General features: G+C 42.9%; 2 protein-coding genes across 3 annotated transcripts in view; both read right to left on the bottom strand.

Moving 5' to 3' along the window:
* LOC126988758 (zinc finger protein 704-like) overlaps positions 1 to 4,516 on the bottom strand; it is a 193,190-nt gene extending 188,674 nt beyond the window's left edge. For both annotated transcript variants that reach the window (XM_050847152.1, XM_050847153.1), the window contains exon 1: positions 3,915 to 4,516. In XM_050847152.1, coding sequence (XP_050703109.1) covers positions 3,915 to 4,253 — 339 coding nt within the window. In that variant the 5' untranslated portion in view covers positions 4,254 to 4,516. The remainder of the gene's footprint in view (positions 1 to 3,914) is intronic.
* A 2,037-nt stretch (positions 4,517 to 6,553) lies between these two features.
* On the bottom strand, positions 6,554 to 18,836 carry LOC126988757 (26S proteasome non-ATPase regulatory subunit 2-like). The gene is made up of 15 exons (XM_050847151.1): positions 18,676 to 18,836; positions 17,086 to 17,271; positions 15,712 to 15,869; positions 15,230 to 15,425; positions 14,521 to 14,718; positions 14,013 to 14,153; positions 13,250 to 13,457; positions 12,118 to 12,326; positions 10,711 to 10,987; positions 10,123 to 10,244; positions 9,455 to 9,641; positions 8,740 to 8,992; positions 7,770 to 7,975; positions 7,371 to 7,489; positions 6,554 to 6,941 (listed from the first exon to the last, which is right to left on the bottom strand). Exons 1-15 carry the CDS (start codon positions 18,757 to 18,759, stop codon positions 6,759 to 6,761), a joined length of 2,727 nt encoding a protein of 908 aa, XP_050703108.1. The 5' UTR covers positions 18,760 to 18,836; the 3' UTR covers positions 6,554 to 6,758.
* Between the last annotated feature and the right edge of the window lie 109 nt (positions 18,837 to 18,945).

Below are 18,945 nucleotides of genomic sequence, written 5' to 3'. Positions count from 1 at the left end.
TCTCTATTATTTCCCAGGCAAGGAGAGGAAGGAAGGTCGATACAGTTTAAGCAAAAAATCAAGTAGCTGTAATAGCAATATCCCAAACAGTACACGGACAGCAATCAACTCCTTTCTTATTTACAAACTCCATTATTTCTCTATTATTTCCCAGGCAAGGAGAGGAAGGAAGGTCGATACAGTTAAGTAAAAAATCAAGTATATAGCTGTCTAAGTACCAATAGTAACATCCCAAACAAACACGGACAGCAATCAGCTTTCTCTCATATATAAACTCCATTCTCTCTATATTACTACGTATTTCCCAGGTAAGGAGACGAAGGAAGGTCGATACATTTCAAGTCTAAGGTGAGGAAGCTGTTTTATTGATACCCCAAACAGTACGAGAACAACAACTACCGGTATCATATGGTTCTTCTATTATGTAAAATCCATTATTTCTCTATCATTTCCAAGGCAAGGAGAGGAAGGAAGGGTCGATACATTTCAACGCCAAAGTGCTCTCGCCTCTCTCTCTCTCTCTCTCTCTCACACACACACACACACACACGAACACACCAAGCAAAATATGAGGACGCTGCCAGGGTACAAACTAAAGCTGAAAGTTCCTGAAATGCCTTCCCTCCTCCTCCTTCTCCTTCTCCTCCTACCCACCACTACCCTGTACATGACTGGTGGTGGTGCAGGTGGTGTTGACGGGGGTGGCAGTGAGGGTGATAAGGGTAGTGGTTGAAGGACGAAGACAAATTGCATGTTGGTTTGAGTGAGTAAAAACATGACTTAGATCATTAATTAAACATACAACCTTCACACATATACACACAGAAGGCGAGGTATCCATTAACATTGAACAGAGCAGAAAGTAAAATAAAAGAACCAATAAAACGAGACACAAATGTAAACAAATAAATCTTGGGAAATGTACACCATATTTCAGTTGCCAGGAAAGGTCAAACCGCTAGTGTACGGATGCCAAGGATTTTAAAGGTCACTGTTGAGATTAAAACCTAAAATCTATAAAAAGCAACACAGACATCACAACAAATAACTCTTGAAGAATGTACGTCAGATTTGAGTTACCAGAAAAGGTCACACGCTAGTAAACGGAATGCCAAGACTTTAAAAGGTCAGTTATGAGTGAGTTAAGACAAAAAAACTATAAAAAGTTATACCAACTTCAGAATAAATAGCTCTAGGGGATAACACGTCACATTCGAGTTACCAAGAAAGGTCAAACCACTACTATACGGGTCCCAAGGTATCAATAAGGTCAGTCTTCGGTGAGGAAAAACTATAAAAAAGGTACAAAAACGACACAAACGTAAAATGAAATAACTCCAAGGGATCACACGTCACATTCGAGTTACCAAGAAAGGTCAAACCACTACTATACGAGTCCCAAGGTATCAAAAGGTCAGTCTTGGGTAAGGAAAACTAAAAAAAGGTACAAAAAACAACACAAACATCAACACAAATAACTCTAAGAGATCACACGTCATATTTGAGTTACCAAGAAAGGTCAAACCACTACTATACGGGTCCCAAGGTATCAAAAAAGGTCAGTCTTGGATGAGGAAAAACTAAAAAGGTACAAAAAACGACACAAACGTAAAATGAAATAACTCTAAGGGATCACACGTCATATTTGAGTTACCAGAAAAGGTCAAAGCGGTAGTATGTGGGTGCCAAGGTATTAAAAGGTCAGTCTTGGGTGAGGAAAAAATAAACACTATAAAAAGCAATACCAACATCAAAACAAATAACTCTAAGGGATCACACGTCATATTTGAGTTACCAGAAAAGGTCAAAGCGGAGGTATATGGGTGCCAAGGTATTAAAAGGTCAGTCTTGGGTGAATATAAATAGATCTGAGTGGCCGCGGACTATATACACCAAGCTGCCAACGAGGTAAAGGCCTGCGTCATGGCTGAGTACAAAGAAAGGGCCGGATGAATGAGTGACGAGCAGGTAGTGAAAGGGGTTGAGAGGAGGAGTCAGTACACAATGGAAGGCGTCAATTGGGTTCCCTGATGCAACGCTGTGTGAGTTCTATAAACCGACCTGCCACCTGCCGTTGACTGAATATATAGTTATGAAGCACTTGGCAATACTAATACGTCTTAGATTATGAACGATTACTAATGTACAGGTAGGAAATACTTGTCAATACTGATGTCTTGGGTTATAAACTGACCTAAATATAACGAAAGGGTATGAAGACTCGGCAATAGTTATGTGTCTTAGATTATGAACGATTACTAATATACAGATAAGAAATACTGGTTAATACTGGTCTTGGGTTATAAACTTACCTAAATATAACGAAATACTTAGCAATACTGATATCTCTTGGGTTACGAAGAATGGATAATACACAGAAATACTTGGCAATACTGATATCTCTTGGGTTACGAACAATGGATAATACACAGAAATACTTGGCAATACTGATATCTCTTGGGTTACGAAGAATGGATAATACACAGAAATACTTGGCAATACTGATATCTCTTGGGTTACGAACAATGGATAATACACAGAAATACTTGGCAATACTGATATCTCTTGGGTTACGAACAATGGATAATACACAGAAGTACTTGGCAATACTGATTACGTCCTTGGATAAGAAGAATGACGAGAATACAGCGATAAAGTATACTTGGCAATACCCACATATCTTGGGTTATAAACAATGGATAACATACAACCATGAAGCACTTGGCAACACCGATACTTCCTTTGTTATAATGAAAATACGATTGCACATATTCATAGTCAAGCATCAAGTTTCGAGAATGCCGGTTTAATACAATGCTTTAGGTCGGTGTATGAATACCTGGGGAAACCTGGGGGAAATAATCTGTGGCAAACCGGATATCACACCTGCCCTGTCCTGGTTCTTGCCTAACACCGACTCAAGGGCCAATGAGACGGAGATAAGCACTTAGGCCAGGAGCAACTATAGGATATATCCGTAACTTTGCCTAACTTTGCATGATTCACCAAAGTCTAGGGGCAGGTTGTTTTTCCTTTGTTCTGGTGTTTATTACAGGTGTGAAATATAGAAAAAAATATATACACGGCCTTATTTTCACGATTACCGGTTCACAGGTTGCATTTAAACCTCAAGGACAAAGGACAAGCCCATTACTAGCACTGCACTATTAGTTTTTGTATCCCCTTGGAGCGTTAACATTCCAGGGTGGCAATCACAATCATTTCCCAACCCGGTGATTCACGTCTTCGCTCCCTCGGTCGTGTGGAATCCTGTATACACCAAGATCACGTCACCGCAGGCCCCACCCACGAGCCGCCCTCCCCCAGCACCTTGAATACCCTTCACGCCGCTCATGTAACAACAGGTCCTTCCTCCGGTCAGGGCTTCCAACACCCACACCACACTTGACACATCTTATTCTCACTCACACCGGCCGGCTAAAAATATCTACCCTTGAAAGTGATCATATCAATCTCTAAACATCCGTATATCGTTTTAATTTGAAAAGACGTACTATTCAAAGGCCTCGCGGTATGGGAAATGCATAAAATGGCCACCTCACACTTGACAAAAAGGCATATCCATTCTCTCTTTATATACCGGTACATGCAAATAATTCACATCATAGGCGACACACCCACGCCCGCCCACACTAAAAATAAAATGCAATAAAGGGTAACAAAGAATATAAAGAAGTTCCAATAAACCTTGTATGTTACTGTGTGTGTGTGTGTGTGTGTGTGTGTGTGTGTGTGTGTTACCTTTATAGCCGGTAATATCAATCTGAGAAGCACCAAGTAAATTGCAGCAAGGAATGGTCGAGCACAAAGGACGTGTCGAGTTAACTTGTGTTGCGTGGCACTAATCACTTCCTTAGACTGACACAAAGAAGCAGCCTGGTGTTGCTACGTACCTCAGGGTTGGTGACGGAGATGAGCACCTCGTCAATGTTGGGTCTGTGGTAGAGCACTGTGCCGCACACCTCCCTGTTGTTGTGGGTAATGTAGGCGCGCTGGCCCGCCCTCAGCTTGACAGAGCCCACCGCCGTGAAGCCGCTGCCCACCAAGTCACTCTCACGCACTTCTCGCGACCTCCTCTCGCCCTCCACCCGCACTGAGTACACCGTGGGGCCGCCCTCGTCCACGGTCTTCACCGCACATATCACCCCGGCGTAGTACTTGCCGTCCTCCAGGCAGCAGGCCACCCGGGTGCCCAGGATGGACCGCTTCGCCAGCCGCTTGCCGGTCGACATGGTTGTCCTCGAAAATTATTGGCAGTGAAAAAAATATTCAAACTTATATTTTACACAATGGCAAGTTTTATGAAAATACTTTCTTTGCACAGCCAGTCCAAGAAGACTGTAATAAGACTTGAGAATCCTGCAGACACCTCCCACTGCTAAGTCACGGTCCAGTGAGAGAGTCTATCTTGAACACAGTTGCTCAAGACGGTGAAGACGCACGCGTGTCTACCCGCGATATACATTTGCGTGGAACTGACTGGTGGATCAGCTGAGCGGCCCAGCGGGCCTGGCCGCCCAGCTGACAAACAACAACAAAACCACGTGACCTCCTCCAGCGGCCGTGATTGGTCCCCGCATCTCTGACCCAGTTTTGTGATTGGCCGGCGTGCCGGGGCTGCTGCTTCCATCAAAACAAAGAACGTTCAGCTGTAAAATACAACGACTGACTTTTTTACACTGTTTTCGTACTTTGGTTGACATAGCCATGAATGATTATGTGCACAGTTTTAAATGTGCTGCCTGAAGACTACTGAAACAAAGACTTAGGGAGAGTGTCAGCTGTGTTTTGGTTGGTCCGCCCACCGCGCCTCCGCCCCCTCCACCCTGTCAAATGTTGCCGGCCGGCGTCCCGCAGCCCCTTACTTTACAATAAATATACAGTTAAAACTTCATGAATTAGCAAAAACGATTCATATCCAGCTCATTCCTCACATGAAAAATAATCTAGTGCTTTTTTATTGCATGTGGGTGGTGGGCAGCAGCAGCTTTGTCCCCCCGGGCCGGCCGGTGGGCGGAACAGCCCGGTGTTTACGTTTGGAGGTGTGCCGCGCTGCCACGTCTCGCCGGGCGCCCAGCCTCGGCCACCGCTTTTGAACACCTCGATGACACCCATTGATCGATGACGGGCTTAATGCTCAGAGACGAGGCTCATTGCAAGGATACATCCCCGACACATGGCCGGCGGGGCATCCGAAAATTAAATTAATATGTACTATAATACGCAGTAGTAGATTTATCGTTGCAGTCGAGTCTCGGCAGCTGGATCTACGACGCAAAAGATTACGATGCCATGAGTCCCTGGCCCTGCAACTTTAGGCCGCCGCTGTTGATGTGTTACAGCTGGGAATAAACATTTTGCATCCTAGACTTTCTACTGTCACCTCGGTTTATCATGTGAGCGGCGGCGATAGCGCTGTGCCACTCCCCCGCCTCTGTTTACCAGGAATGCAAATCAACCCAACCCTGACATTGTTGCTCTCTGCATTTGCTTGTTTTCATTTTGCTGTAATGAATGAAGCAAAAATCGTCTTGCCTACTGTGATGTGGGACTTATCTATATTGAGTTTTCAAGGTGGTTCAGATGACATATGTGCCTAAAATATGATTATGGGACGACAAAGTTAAGAAAGCCAACCACCTCTCAACAAGTACAGTGACCGGATCATATGAAAAATTCGCCCTCGGAGCAATCTGTGGGCGAGAGGGCTCTTCCTGAACAAGTCCGGGGAGGATATTCTTCACATGACCACCGAGACACGATATTAATAGGTGTCAAAGACCTCACCAGTGGATCAGCTGACCTGACCACCCGTGACCTGGTCGGAAATTGATGAATCTTTGTTTTCACATAAGCTCAAGCATCATCGGGGCCTCTGTGTGGGCGTGTGGTATGGTCGATAACACCACCTCCTGCCACCGGGTACGTGGGAAACTGTGGACTCGATATGATACAACCGCTTCATACTGATGACTGAGGGACACGTTAACCATTCACTGATTTTTTTGGATAAGCAAAATGGTGCCCATACCCACACAACTAAATCCTATTGGAACAAGCATACATCTCATATCAAGATGATGCACGGATACAGGAGACTTTCTTCATTTCTATCTGTAGTTTGTGATGTAATCAATCTTATAATGTTTATGCAAATAAATATATGCACTCATTTCTTTTCAGACCCCTACGTGATGATAAGTATAATAAACTATCCTTCATATGTTTTACTTTCTTCATTCCGATTGAATAAACACACCAATTACTTGACATGCAACAAAAAAAGGAAAACAATGAATCACGGAAACAAAAAAATAAGAGGGAAAACAATGAGTCACGAACATTACGTGCAGGGAGATATACCTCACATGATAGCTTGTGATGGGGTCGGGGAGATCACTCAATTTCGTCTCACTCGGCAACATTGTTGGGGAGATTCTTCATAAGATACCACTGATCTGATAATCCATCACGCCTCAGTATTTGTGAAATTACTCTAGATATGAAAGTTTCCTTGATATAAACACTGATAAAATAAGCATTAGCATGCCTTTATTTGGAATAACAATACATATCAGTATGACACAAATCCATAAGTGGCATGAATTTACAACTATCACTAATTCCATTTAAGAAAGCTTTCTCCTCCTTGCCTACCTTAAATAACACCATCATAGCGAGTAAACAAAATATTAGACATTTACACCTACAACATGAAGTCTCTAAGCCTACAAATTCTAGGTATCAAAGTCTGGATTCTTCTTGAGGATGACGAAGCCCTCCATGATGGGTGTGAGGGGCGTGTACTCATCGGTGGCCAGCTCGGCTCGCTCGCCATGGGACAGCAGGACAGGGGTGGTGTGCGTTTGGAAACCAGTGATGGTCTTGGGCTTGCCGGCCTGGCCAACCACATCCACCGCCTGGTTCAGAGAGAAAGAGGGTTAATAGGCCTGTTGGTATGCGAAGTAAGGATGTTTTAATTATCAAAATGAAAGTTAAGGGCCTGTACAAGTCAGAAAATAAGGTGGGGGTGATTGGGAGCCTAATCTACTTGACAGATGAATATATTTTAAGGACACAAGAGAGACAAGTGATAAGGGAGAGGATGAAGATGATGGATGGAAGATAATTATTCAACCCAATGCCTGAAGGGGTTACTGAAGGAGAGCATTGGATAGCAGTGCAATTTTGTCACAAACCTAAATTTTTTTGGGGGAAATATCAATACTTAATTAGTTTCAGCTTTACTGTTCTCATCTTGCAGTCCCCATACAGAAATAGAGGAATAGAGTCAGTTAATGGGTTTATAAATTACTAGAAATTTCTCCTACTACAAGACCTTTACCCACCTGACCAACTCTGACAGACACCGGCAATGGGTTGAGCTGCTCATCGAACGTGACCAACATGCGGGGCTGGATGGCGGTGACCAGGCAGTACAGCAAGTAGTGGCTCTTCCCAAGGATTACTGGTGATGAAGAAATGCTGAGTTAGTAAACATATAAACACTGTCCTTTTGGATCTTTCACATTACTATTGATAGAGAGAAGCAGAAACAAAGAAGCAGATAAAGAGAGAAACAGAGAAAGTGAAAGAGAGAGGAGCAGAGAGAAATGACAAAAAGAAAAAAAATACAGAAAGATGGTAAGAGAAAAAGGAAAATGAGGGGGGGAGAACAAGACTTTTTATGCATTCATCACAGTCTGAGCTTTTCATAAATGTATTCATAAACGAGAAATGCCACTCACAGGTCTTAGCATCCAGGAAGGCTATGCAGGTTGCCAGGAGTCCCGCCACAGCCACAGGGGACATGAGCTGGCGGTTGCTGTGGTAGGGGGACAGGGTCATGGTGCCCTTGCCCAGGTGGGTGAGGCCCTGCGCCAGCCTCACCATGAACAGGTTGTTGGGGTCCTTGGCGTGGTACTGAGCCAGCTGTCTCAACATTGCAGCCAATCTGAAGAAAGGAAGTTTTGACTGAACTTTTTTGCAGTCAAGTATTTGCTCTTACAAGACAAACAAGTAGACAAATCCTTCAATGACCCAAGGCTTTGTTCTGCATTGCCACAACTCTCAGACAAAAAGAGTTTATTTTAGTAAACTACAACTGTGCAAAGCTACATTAACTAGACAATGTTTTCCTCTCACTTCATAGGCCACTTTCACAATCCAACACAGAAAATTTAATAGCTTCTAAACCAAATACAAATCACTATGAAAATTCCTTGTAAAGTGTTTGGTGTTGATATAGGTGGTAAGAAATTTGAGGGAACCCCACAGGAAATCTCTTTAGTATCAGATGTTGAGTAAAAAACCTGACCATTAAGGGGACTATAGCTTGGTTTGGGTACTTAGAATGACACTGTATTGGATCTATATTGAAGGATTGCTGAATGACAGGAAAGTGTATTGAAGGATTGCAGGGTGTCAGGAAGGAGTATTGAAGGATTGCTGAATGACAGGAAAGTGTATTGAAGGATTGCTGAATGACAGGAAAGTGTATTGAAGGATTGCTGAATGACAGGAAAGTGTATTGAAGGATTGCTGAATGACAGGAAAGTCTATTGAAGGATTGCTGAATGGCAGGAAGGTCTATTGAAGAATTGCAGTGACTCAAAAGTACCCTCAACAGCAGTCACCCAATCAGAATTGAACTATATAACTCAGACCACATAAACACCTATCACAAGGGATAAATCAGAAAACAATACCCAAACCCACCTTGCATTGTTGGTTCCAGCACCCACCAATCCCATGGCAAAGATTGCATTGTGCGCTACATCAGAGTCAGAGTCATGGGAGAATTTACTGAGGGTGTCCAGGATGTTGAGTCTTGGGTTGGACACGGAGATGAGACCCAGCGCGAGGGGAACCGCACGCCTGATGACTGGCTCACAATACCGTAGCAAGTTACCAAACTGCCGGAAGGACATCTCCGCACCAATGTCTTCCCCCATGGAGATAAGTGCAATGCCTGGAATACATGAGACAGTTACATTAGTCATCACCATCATTAACCTCCATTATCATCAGAAATAAGAGGCACAAAAGAGAAACAAATGAAAATGCTTAGGGGAGACCTTTGTGTGCTGATGCAATTATAATCAACATCATCAAGCTCTCCACATAATACAAGTTCCCTTCTTTTTCCCTACAAGCACTAGTATGATGCCACAAATCTCATCTACAAATCTGCCTCCTCTAGGACCCTCTGTTATCATGAATCACAAGACACCACTTGGACCTTGTTTATCCTGAAGTCTAGGTTATGAAAATACAAAGTTACTACACCAATGAACTCAAGCTGCCACATAACCAGCTATAAAACTTCACTTCATTATCAAGATGAAGCGAACAACAGCCATGCCATGTCAAACTATGAATGTTGACTGTAATTAGAGTTATAAGCAATACTCAGAGGCCACAGAAGACTCACCAAGCACTGCCACGGCCTGCTGAGATGACAGGTCAACTTCCTTTTCTTCAGGCTTGTCCTTATCCTTGTCCTTGTCCTTGTCTTTGTCCTTGTCCTTATCCTTGTCTTTCTCTTTTTCCTTCTTGTCCTTGGATTTTGTTTCCTCCTGGTCGTAGTGGTCTGTGCAGATGTGAAGCATTTCCTGAACCTGGGAGAGAACAACACAAATCAGACCAATCACCTTTTGAATTAATTTAACCTGCATAGCATTGACATCCTAAAACAAAGGGTAATTAAGTAATGCTGTTATCTACCCAGCACAGTGACAAAAATTTTTAAATCAGTTCAGATAATTTTAGAAGGGTCAAATTCTGTACAAGCCCAACACTAATGCAAAGAAATAAGTTATGATTAACAATAAAATGGATCAACTACAAACCCTTCTAATATTTTACTTTTTAGACGATTCACTGAACAACAACATTATGAAGCAAATACAGCAATGCACAGTAAATTCAGCATGACAATCACTTCAGAAAATCTATGGAAAATTCACATAGGATTTCAATCAATTACATTTTTAACTGGAACCTCATACACTTAGTTATTGAAGATTTATATGTGACTCCCTTTATGCAACACTTCAGTAAATCTTTCCCAACATAATTCCTCAGCCAGCCACCGCTCACCTTGAGGACATTGCCGGAGCCAGCATAGGCGCACACCTCGATGAGCGTCCCCGTCATCTGTCTGAAGGGTGTCGGCAGATTCTCAATGCAGGAGAGGACCACTTCACACTTGTCCTGGCAACCTGGTGGAGTTTAAAGTTACGTGAAAACATTTAGCAAGGAACATTCTCTTTGTCAAAATTTCATTATTACAAAAACGATAACATAAAATTTAGAGGAAAAGAAGGCAATACTGCATAAAAGCTATGAACAGGATATACACTTAAGCATCCCATATGAAATGCACTGTTTAACCCCTTGACTGTAGATTTCCTACAAGAAAACATCACCAAGCTAGAGGAATGGAACAAAAAGTGGCTGTTACAATTCAAAGCAGAAAAATGTAAAGTCCTACACCTTGGGAGGAGATATCCAGCATACCAATACCACATGGGAAACACTCTACTATCCACCAGAGGGAGAGAAAGACCTGGGAGTATATTACCAGGCTACCAGTGAAAGCCAAATCCGTGCCAATCGCAGCAGACGGGTTAAACACAAAAATTATATACTTATTATCACAACCCAAGAAGAATCACATGGTCTTACCTAGGTACGCAAGAGCCAGACCAAGGGAGATGAATCTGGCGTACGTCTCCTTGAGCTCCACCTCGGACTTGGCAAGGAGTGTTGTGACCAGCGCCTCCACCACCAGCTGGTTCGTGGTGCCGACAGCGATCATGCCGCACGCCAAGGCTGTGATGCCCACCACCTCCAGGGTACACTTATCGTCAGAGAGCACCGCCAGCAGCACCTTCAGCACTGCCTCCCTGTTGCTCCCAGCGTAGGCCAGACCAAGACCGAGGATTGCACCAACTCGGATGATCTGCGTTTTAGGTAAAAAGAACAAGAACATGAATATGGAGTTTGTATTTTTTTTTTTACAACAAAGGAGACAGCTCAAGGGCACATAAAAAAGAAACAATAATAAAATAAGCCCACTACTCACTGCTCCTAAAAAAAAGAATCAAAAGAGGTGGCCGAAAGAGAGGTCAATTTCAGGAGGAGAGGTGTCCTGATACCTATGAGGCTGGTATGGGGGGAGGGAGAGAGAGAGAGAGGCCCATCTAACCCTCACTATCCATGAACTTAGTATCTAACCTCATTTTATCATTAATACTTACAGCAACTACTGACCATATCTTCCTTACTATATATCAACATCATCAACCAGTGTCTTTTTATATGAGCTATTTCCCAGCATGTCATTCTATCTGTTCATCTGTTGTTTCTTTCCTCTTTACCATTCATCCATCACACTCTCATTTTTCCTTTAACACTTATAGCATCTACTCACTATATCTTCCCTAATATATGTCATAATCACCATCATAACCCTGTGTGTTGTTTATATCAGCTATTTGATTTCCCAGTCTGTCATTTGTCTACCTACTGTCTCTCTCTCCCTAAATGGCTGACTTACACTTCAATATTTAACATCAAAACACAACACAGAAGAAATTATGATATGTATCGAACACTAACTGATGTGCAACTTACCCTCCCATAAAAACAGAACACTTGCTACCTATGTTCCAGATTGATCACACTCACCAGACTCTGCGCGATATGTAGTCTGAGCACAAGGCAGATTTTATGATGTATTGTGCACAGACTAATGTGTGACTTACTCCCCCATAAAAAGTTAAAAATACTTCCAGCCTAACCTCCAAATTGATCCCTCTTACCATGACTCTGTGTGATATATAGCCTGAGCACAGGGCAGATTTTATGATGTATTGTGCACTGACTAATGTGTGACTTACTCCCCCATAAAAAGTTAAAAATACTTCCAATCTAACCTCCAAATTGATCCCTCTTACCATGACTCTGTGTGATATATAGTCAGAGAACAGGGCAGAAATTACGATATGTATTGATCACTGACTAATGTGCGGCTTCCATCCCCTTTAAAAGAATCACTTCCAACCTAACCACCAGATTGATCTCACTCACCATGACTCTGTGTGAAATGTAGTCTGAGAGCAAGGCGAGGGCCGGGTCACACTCATTCCTCACGCCACTGTTGACAATCCCGCAGGCCAGGAGAGCGCCGGACTTGATGAAGTTTTCCGAGGAGTAGAGGTACTTGTCGATCTGTGTCAGTCCCCCGTCAACGTCCCACAAAAGGATGAGGCCGAGGGATGCTGTGGCGCTTAACATACCTAAGAAAAAAAATATATATTACTGTCTTCACCCCAACCAATTTCAACCACTGCTTTTATTTATTTTTTACAGTAAAGGAAGCATCTCAAGGGCAAAAAATAAAATAAATAAATGAATAAAGATAAAAAGCCCGCTAATCACTGCTCCTATATAAAAGAGTAAAGATGAGTAGTCGAAAGAGAGGTCAATTTCAGGAGGAGAGATGACCTGATCCACTCCTCTCCTGTCAGTAAACTTTCTACCTATAAAGATTTTTCCCAACATGTATGCCCTTCTGCACTTACATCACCATTAATTAACACTTCAGTTCCTTATATATAATACACTTCTCATTGCCTCATCATGTACTATTCTGAGGCCCCTGTGATGATACGTAAACTAATCTATAAAACAATCAAAGACTTTAATATACAGCAGGGATAAACGGCCGTATTACATGTCAGATCCAAGAAGTTTCGGGTCCCTACAAAGTTATTCATCCTGAACTCTGTAGGGACCCAAAACTTCTTGGATCTGACTTGTAATATGGCCCCTAAATCACCGTTGGCAGATTCTCGTACTCAGAGCCTTGTATTAACCAGTTTCTGAGTCATAACTATTCCCAAAAATCACCAATAATTAACCATTTTAACGATAACTATATATGAAACCAGTTATTGGGGTCAGGAAGGCAGTTTTTGGGTCGGAAATCGGAAAAGATAGGAGACTGAATATGACAATCTGGCAATGTTGCCCTAAACCAAACTCTGTAGGGACCCGAAACTTCTTGGATTCGACTTGTAAAACGGTCCTACAAGAGTCAAAAACCTTTAATCTCAGGTACAAGCCACAGGGCAACCAAGGATACTGAAGGCAGATTAAATAACACTAGCTAAATATTCATACCTAAACACCCTCAGTAGTTATTACATTAAAATCTCACCATGTTCTTTATTTTTGTAGAACCATTTGTTGCCGTCCTCTGTGAGCAATTTGTCTGTACCAAACGCTGCATTGACGAAGCCATTGACAAAGGATGAGGCCAAATTCTGTCTTGCTGAGTCCACCTGCCCTGGGCCAAACGTGGGACGGTTGTTCTCCAGGTGAGATTTGTATATGTCTTCCGGGGTCTTGGGATCCATGATGTCCAACTGGAAGAGGATTAACAGCCATTGAATAAGTCATCATCCTAAGAAAGATGGCAATGAGATGTTTTGGGGAGATCATGATGCAGAGAATGATTAAAAGCCACACTGACATCACTGAGTGTATTTTATTTTTTCTGGACTGAAGAAGAGAAGGGCCAGCTATTCTACCTTAACTGCAGTCGAAATCACATCAAATAATACAGAGGTGTGTTGCATCAGTGTGTGTCAATGATAAGTGAGTGAGAGGAGCGGTAGCCAATCACAGAGCAGCTTACAAACCTCTCGCTAGGCTCCAGGTGCAAGCTTCAACTGAACGGACTATAGTGAGATGATCTTAACAATGGTCTGAATGAAATACAATCCAGGACCCTGTCAGCCCCCCACCCCACAACACTGTTCAGATAAATTAAAGAAAGGTGACTAGAAATTGAAAAATAGGATCATAAAACCTTAAGATCGGTACTGTTAGCAAACCACTGAATAGCAAGGGAGATCAGTGTATAGAGACTACAAAAGAGCTATAGAAGTCAGAGAAAACAGCATAGAGTAAGCGCCCACCTCACGGCCCAGGGAGAGGAAGTGTGTGTTGAGGTGAGAGTTGGACAAGATCTCTGTGAAGTCCTCGTAGTCATCCATCTCTTCTGGGAGTTCCAAAAACACTTGATGCCTCCCCAGCATGAAGGCAACTTGCATTTTGACCTGCAATATAATCCTTATTTCAAAAACAAATAGAAACAAGACAATAATTGATGAACTAACTTAACAATAAGCAGTTTCTTCAATGTTCACAGTTAACTTCATCAGCAATAGAGACTTAGGAGTCCTTTACAACCAGCCCTCACTTGCCTTTGATCATTGCAGTAAGTTTGAGTTCAATAATTTTACTTCCTTTGATGGTTACAGAAAGTATGACTAATTCCAGACATACAATACTTCCTCACTCTAATAAATATACTGAGGAACACTATACTACTACATCCAAGACCCAAACACATTTTGAGAATAACGTAAAGTGGTCTCAAACTTGCCCCAATCACGGACCTCAACGATAACAATAATATCTTACCAGTTTGTCGGGGCACTCATCAAAGAGCTGCTTGATGAGGTCATGGTCATGCAGCTGCAGGGCGAGCCTCATGGCCTGCGGGTACTGGCCAAACTTGCGGTACAGCTGGAGGGACGTCTGCAGTAGGTTGGTGTTCTCTGGGTCGGGCACGTATGGGACACAGCTGGTCAGGTACAGGCAAACCCGCTGGTAGGCATCCTAAGGGGTACAGGAACCTTTTAAGCACACTACCACGAAACTATCAATACTGGGTAGCCATGTTGCATGACTTATTAGATGAAAAGTTTACAGGAGCCTTGCAAAAAACACAGCCACAAAATTAGCAACATTAGGGAGTCATATTACATGATTTGTCAGGTGAAAAGTTTACAGGAGCCTTCCAAACAGACATGGCCACTAAACTATTAACATCGAACAACCTAACCACATGATTTATTTGATGAGAATATGTCAGTAAAAATATGGCGTTTCTTAGCTTGGAGACACCTTCAGTTTGAGCCAAGCAGTCATAAGGTCAACAAACACTCACTCACTCCTTCTGTGTACTACAGTGAGGGACAAAGGTCGTGGCATATAAGAATCAAGGAAGACATCTTTATGAATAACTCTCAAGTCCATTATACGATCATTTCTCCAAGAGCGTAACCCATTAGTAAATCATGGGATATCTTTACTAGTATATGACAAACAAGTTCCCAATCCTTCCTACCTTATCCACGTAGTCCTTGGAGGTGAGGAGGTCCAGCTGTTCCATCTCCATGAGGAGGTCGCACGCCTCGGCCTCTGCGTTGTGCTGCATGTGGTAGGGAACAATGACGTGAGCCTCGGCGATCAGCTCCGTCCGCTTGGCATCATCGTCCTCCCCAAGGGTCTCCCACTCCTGGGCGATCTCCCCGGCCAGGTGCCTTCACACAAGAGGAATAACAGGCAATTAGCATGTGGATTGGTAGTGAGTACTTTAGGGTAGAAACAAATAAAAAAAACTGAGGAAAGTTAGTCTAAGGTGGCTTGGTGTGTGTGTGAGAGAGAGAGAGAGAGAGATACAGATAGAGATACAAATACAGAGATGCAGATAAAGAGAGACAGAAACACAGAGAAACAACGAGAGACACACAGAGACAGATAAATAGAGAAAAAAAGTGATTATATTTTGCCATATAAAAACCAATCACACCGCTGCGCTCGACTCACCTGACAAACTCATGCCCCCACTGCCCCACTTCGCCGCGGTCCCCCAGCAGCCGGTACTTGAGGCATTCCCGCTCCTCCGACATGGTCATGGCCAGCACCGACACAATGTCCGCCGCAAACTTCTTCAGGCTGGCGTCATTGATCTTGTCATAAATTTCCTGCGTGAAGAAAAGCCACAATGACGCGAGTGCTTCATGTTTCGTCATATTATTAATTGTTTAAGGCACAGTATTTTATCTTACTGAACCGAAGAAGGGAATAAGAAAGGCATTGGAGGCTGAGGCAATGGACAGAATTAGTTGGAAGCGTACCATTGACCATCTAACCTCACACGTCATTATGGAAAAACCTGACAATAACCCGGTAGCAGCAACGGGCCAAATCTGTGGCTTTACCGTGTACCAGCGATGGGCCAAAATTTAACCATGATATAACCCCCCCAGAATAGATGATGCATAAACTGATCACAAATACATTGATATTAATTGTGAAATGGTTTGCGTGAGTGATGATTTTTTCTCATTTTTCTCGCTTAGAGGGTCCTTTAAGAAACATGATCCCCACAGCTACCAGGTTAAACAGAAGATGATGATGAAGGGAACAATCCAGCTAATGTGTCTTTACTGGAGTCATTTTAGTCAGTTCCTTCATACCTAACACAAAGAAAAAAGTACCGTAGTGAGACAACTTTAACACTGGTCTGAATGAAATACAATCCAGAGCCAACACAACACCATTCATCAGACAAGTGGGAGACAGGTGATCAGGTACTGAATAAAAGGGTCATAAAACCTTAAGATCAGTTGACAAATCACTGGATAGCAGAGTAGATCAGTATATGCAGACTACAAAAGAGTTAAGAAGTGACTGATTGATTGGGGGCATTCTATCATGGCACAGCAACTACCTTGGTCATTATTTTTTACATCAGAATAGAAGAAGAAGAAAGCACAGACAATCGGAATAAAGGTTGGGGAATACATTTTAGGAACACATGGGAAAAAAATAAAAAATAATAAATAAATAAATAAATTCCACTAATCATACTCCTACAGAAGAAAAGAGGTGGCACTTAAGAGTACAAACAAACATTCAAAAGCCTAAGGGAGATTAGTCTGAGGTAGCTTGAAGAATATTTTTAGATGAACCTGCCTCTAACATCATTTATTTCAAGGCCAAAAAAAAAAAGGGGTTAAACACATATTCAAGAGTGCTTTTTCATGATCATGGTAAAGAGGATTTGTCAGACTACCACCAGGGTCATAAAACTACCCATGAAAATGCCCATAACTCCTACGAAAGCCATGTTAAATATATGTGCTTGGGTGCTGAAATGTCTAAAATTGCCCTTAGTGACACAAGAGAGTTAGTGACCTTCATGGTGTGGTAGTGAAGACGCATGAACTTGAGAGGCTTGGGCACGCTGGTCATGGATGTGGTGGACGAGCGGATGAGGGAGCGGATCTGTTCCAGCGCCGGCTTGTAGAGCTCGGCGTTGGGCTCCTGAAGGCGCTCCACCAGCATGTTGAGCTCCTCCTGTAATTGCTTGTCCTCCTCCGACTGAAAATAATGTAAGAATATGACAACGTAGGCAAGACACTGAAATCAATGTGTGGAGGAAGACATAAGGAGGATGAACATCAGGGAGGAGAGAATCAATGATCATTAAGAGGAGAGACACATAGCCTGTCCAACCCCATAAGGGAAAATATGGACAATGAACAAAGAAGAAGGAAGTTATACAATTCTTAAACACTAATCACAAAACATTATTTACATTCTGAATTTATCACACAATTAACTTGGGTCTAGGATGTTATGATTCAATTTCTATCCTCAAAACAGTGGAAAGTTACTTTTTTCAGTCAAAAAACTTCCATGGATGATTTGCAAATTTCCTTGCTATTTCTACACTTGTTTAGACCTAGAGAAACAGTAGAGAAGTAAAAATTGGGGATTTTTGAAGAGAGTAGCCCACTAATTTTGAGACAGTGATTGTTAATTTCTGGGCAAAATATGCTTTTCATTATAGAGATAAGTGCTGTTTTCTGGAACTCACTAAATGATTGACTTTTCAACGCCTGAGGTGCACCCGACGCCGCCCCGCCCAACCTGTTATCACCGGCCAGTGTAGTGGACCCACTCCCACTGCCACCCCATTCTATCCCACCAGATTTCCGTCGGCCCACACCGCATGCTGAATAAATTCAAACCAAGCTAACGTAACTTAACCTACTTAACAAGGGGGGCGAGGGAGCTTCACCCTCTCAAACCCCAAATGGAGGGGGACTTCACCCACAATCAACGTTGCCAGATTGTCGTACTCACTTTCTCATATTTCCCGATTTCCAACCAAATAACTGTCTCCTAGACCCCAATAACTATTTTTTTTATGTTGTTATCGTTAAAACGGTTAATTATTGGTGCTTCCTGGTGATATTTATGGGGGAGAAGGAGGAAAATGTGATGCTGCGAGTACGATAATCTGGCAACGGTGCCCACAATGACCCCCCCCCTTCAATTTCCCGGAAGTCATTCGCTAATCCACTGCTTTCAGGGACCAAAACAAGAATCCATAACATAGCCATTAACTCTGCAATAGGTGGCTGCAACCCTTCTCTAACATCAACCTACACACTGAACCCAGACCGTCCTAAGATTAATAGCAGCCATAGAGCGATAAATGCAGTGACTGGAGGAAACTCGAACACGGGTCATATGTGCAGAACCTTTCCTGGGTAATTAGTAAGTACACATTTTGGCCTAGAGAAACAGACAAGAGGTGAAAGGTGACCCCAGACCCAGCCATTAGCACACATCACCCCCGTACAGGTAAATCCAGGTAAGCATCTCCCCTAAGAGCCGAGCAGGTGAGGCAGGGCAGCCGAGGTAAACAACCGTTATTTATAAGGATACCACGGCACTGACCACACTATCCAGGGCCTGAGGGGTCGCCATACATACCAGCTCCTCTTTAATGTCGCCATCCTTCTTGTCCTCGTCCTTCTTGGCCTCCTTGTCGGGCTTTTTGTTGGTGTCTCGCGTCATGGTGCCGTCCCTGCCGCGGCCTAAGTGACTGCCATCGACGACCAACCCTCGACTTGACTCATAGGCCAAAGAAAACAATATCCAAGTCTCATCACTGTTTACAGATTTCCTGATTCTGAATAACCCTCTCCAGTATTTATTTTCTTCTCCTTTAATCGTTTCATTCAATAAGGGAAAGCAAGGTGT

Source organism: Eriocheir sinensis, chromosome 70 (assembly GCF_024679095.1).
Source record: "Eriocheir sinensis breed Jianghai 21 chromosome 70, ASM2467909v1, whole genome shotgun sequence".
Lineage (NCBI taxonomy): Eukaryota > Metazoa > Arthropoda > Malacostraca > Decapoda > Varunidae > Eriocheir > Eriocheir sinensis.
Note: the sequence above shows the minus strand (reverse complement) of the source record. Positions and strands in the feature narration are given on the sequence as shown.